General features: G+C 55.8%; 1 protein-coding gene across 1 annotated transcript; it reads left to right on the top strand.

Moving 5' to 3' along the window:
* The first annotated feature begins 1,153 nt into the window (after nt 1-1,153).
* On the top strand, nt 1,154-2,353 carry LOC120681134. The gene has a single exon (XM_039962668.1). The coding sequence runs from the start codon at nt 1,154-1,156 to the stop codon at nt 2,351-2,353; it is 1,200 nt and encodes a 399-aa protein (XP_039818602.1).
* The last annotated feature ends 708 nt before the right edge of the window (nt 2,354-3,061 follow it).

Below are 3,061 nucleotides of genomic sequence, written 5' to 3'. Positions count from 1 at the left end.
AGTATTTACAGACAGCATACTCGTACGTAAAGAGGATCGGACTTGTCAAGAGTCGGATTTGTCGATGGTCAACCAAAAAAAGGGAGTCGGACTTGTCCATATATATATATATATATATATATATATATATATATATATATATATATATATATATATATATATATATATATATATATATATATATATATATATATACGGAGGGCGCCAGGGAGGGATCAACTTGTCAGAGCTAGCAGCAAAGGGGGCCAGGGAGAGAGGAACCAAACCAAGAGAAGAAGGTCACCGAGCAGCAGCCAGCCCGGGAAGAGAGAGATCGATCGAAGCCGGCGACACTTGATCGCCGGGAGGGATACGGTGATGATGAGGATGCGAGAGCTGGCGGGAGTGGAGACGATCATGCCGGCGGCGAAGCGCGGCGGTGCTGCCAAATCCTGATGACGCTCGAGCTCGAGCTGATGCGCATCAGCCGCGACGGAGCCGGCCCCGCTGCGGTCCGCCTGCCGAGCTCGCAGCAGATTTCTTCTCGAGGATGTTAGAGTAAACAGGCCATGGGTGTGTTCCTGGCGTGCGTACGTGTGTGACGTGCTGTGCGCGCGTGTGTGTTCAGCTCGTTCGGCGAGCTCGGGCCCAGAAGTGGGCAAGGTCGTTGCCGTCCGGGTCTAGGCGCAGATCGTGCGGAAGTGCGCCGGCTGCTGTGTTGATGGAGTCTTGGAGTTGTTAGGAGTAGTGGCTGCAGGCCCGGTCGCCGTGCGGAGAAGGCCGCCACGTCTGGGGCGAGCGAGTGGCTCCCTGGGAATGGCTGAGCGGGCCCTGCGGGAATGGAGGAGATGACTCTCCGGCCTACAAAAACCCATTGTACTCCGTGTACTCCAGACTGCCGAATCCATTTGAATCAACAGAAAGCCAAGATACAGGAGCAGTGGCTCCGTAGCGTTCGTCGCCGGCAAACCTCTCTGTGCTGTGCTTCCCTTGCGTCTTTTGTTCGTGAGTGAGAGTTTTTTGTTCGAGGACAAGGAAGTTTTTGTTCGAGAGCAAGGCCCACAGAGGAAGCTGGCCAGATAGTGGAGCCAATTTGTGCTGTCCGGGAAGACGACGCTCGCGCTGGCTCAGGCCTTCGATTCCCTGGGGATCAACGAAGAGGTCCATCAAGAGCATGCCGTTCGACGACCTGGCCATGTCGATGCAGTCCCCCGCGGTTCTTCAGGCCGCCAAGGCGCTGCTCGACCGGCTGGAGAGGCGCCTCGTGATCTCCCACTCGGCGGCTTCGTCGCCGCCGGTGGAGAACGTCGACCATCTACTGAAACACCTCGCCTCTCCCCCGAGGAGGGCGAAGGCCGCAGCTCCTCCCAGCAGGGAGCGAACGGCACGGGCGGCAGCGGCAGCAAAAAGCCCGGCCGCGAGTTCGGGCGCGAGCGGATCGCCGAGGTACTCGCCGAGGGTCGTGCTCTGTGCGTACATGATCGTGGCTCACCCCGGCGCCGTTCTGAGAGGGCAAGGCGAGGGGGAGCAGCGGCTCATGGAGTCGGCGGCGATCTTCGTCAGGGAGCTCGAGCTGCTGGCGAAGATGGTGCTCGGCGACGGAGGTCAGGGGAGGTTCCGGGCTCAGCTGGCCGGCTTCGACAAGGCGTGGTGCGCGTACCTCTACCGCTTCGTGGCGTGGAAGGTGAAGGACGCGAGGGTCCTGGAGGAAGATCTTGTCCGGGCCGCGTGCAAGCTCGAGCTCTCCATGATGCAGACGTGCAAGGTGGCCGCCGCGGACGGGCAGCCGCCGAGCGATCTCACGGATGAGATGAAGGCGATCCGGCAGCAGGTCGCCGACGACCAGAAGCTCCTGCGCGAGATGGTCCGGCAGCTGAGCGGCGCCGCCGGCGTCGAACGGATTGACTCGGCGATCTCCGGCGCGAGGTCCAAGTTCTTGGAAGCCAAGAAGAACGCAAGCCCGGTAGCAACGCCCGTCGCAAACGTCTCCACCCCTCTGAGCGTGGATTCGTCGTCGCCGTCTGGCGGTACCTCGCCGGCGAAGCAACCGACGGAGAACGAGCAGATGGTCAACGAGATGCTCCATCAGGACGGCGGCGACTTTGCTGGCAGGTCTGACGGTGCTGCCACTACCACTGCCGAGAAGGATTTCCAGAAGAAAGTGAGAGAAGCCATGGAGAAAGCGTTCTGGGATCTGGTCGCTGAATCTTTGCGAGGAGACAGATCAGATTACAGCCAGCTCGTCAGCCTGGTAAAGGAAGTAAGGGATTCGTTGCACGAGCTGGCTCCCAAGGAGTTGAAGGAGGAAATCGTGGAGCACATTGACCTCGAAATCCTGTCTCAGGTGCTTGGTTCAGGTTCCCAGGACGCCTAGCACTTGGGTCAGATCTTGCAGTGCTCCCTGGCTACGGTCCGGAAGCTCTCCGCTGCCGCGAAGGAGGAAGAGAGGAGGAAGAGATGGAAAAGAGCCACGGCAAGCTGCTCAGCGAGCTGGCTGCGAGCTCTTACGCTGTCAACAATGGTGGCAGCAGCAGCAGTTCATTTGTCATAGCCGTGATAGCGAGAACAACCCAATTTGATACTATTTTAAACGAACCGCCGGTCATTATCATCCAGATGAGAGTTAACACGCGCTTGCCGGAGAGCGTGCCACGTGTTATCCCACGTCTAGAGACACAAATAACCGACACGTCATTCATCCAAAATAATATCAAATCCGGTAGTCCCGGTATGTGCTCCAACATACGCCCAGAATCAGCATATGCACATACCATTTATAATCGAATACATTGCCAATAATCCACAAAGAGCAGTTTTATAATACTAGAGTTCAAATCTTAATATTACGAGTTTAATATAAGAGAGTTCAGCTAACTTCCATTACAAGCCTTAGGCTCACGAAAGCCATATTAAACAGTAACTTAAACTTTATTGTATTTACATGCTCTCACGGAGTTCGATTACGATAAAACCTACTACGATGATGATGTCTTGCTCAAGGACACCATCCCGGCAAGTGTGATACTCCAAAACATCTTTTTTCTGGCAACCGATATAAGTATTCTAATCAGGGCTAAGCATC

This window comes from Panicum virgatum, chromosome 7N (genome assembly GCF_016808335.1).
Source record: "Panicum virgatum strain AP13 chromosome 7N, P.virgatum_v5, whole genome shotgun sequence".
In the NCBI taxonomy this organism is placed as follows: domain Eukaryota; kingdom Viridiplantae; phylum Streptophyta; class Magnoliopsida; order Poales; family Poaceae; genus Panicum; species Panicum virgatum.
This window is presented reverse-complemented; position numbering and strand designations above follow the sequence as displayed.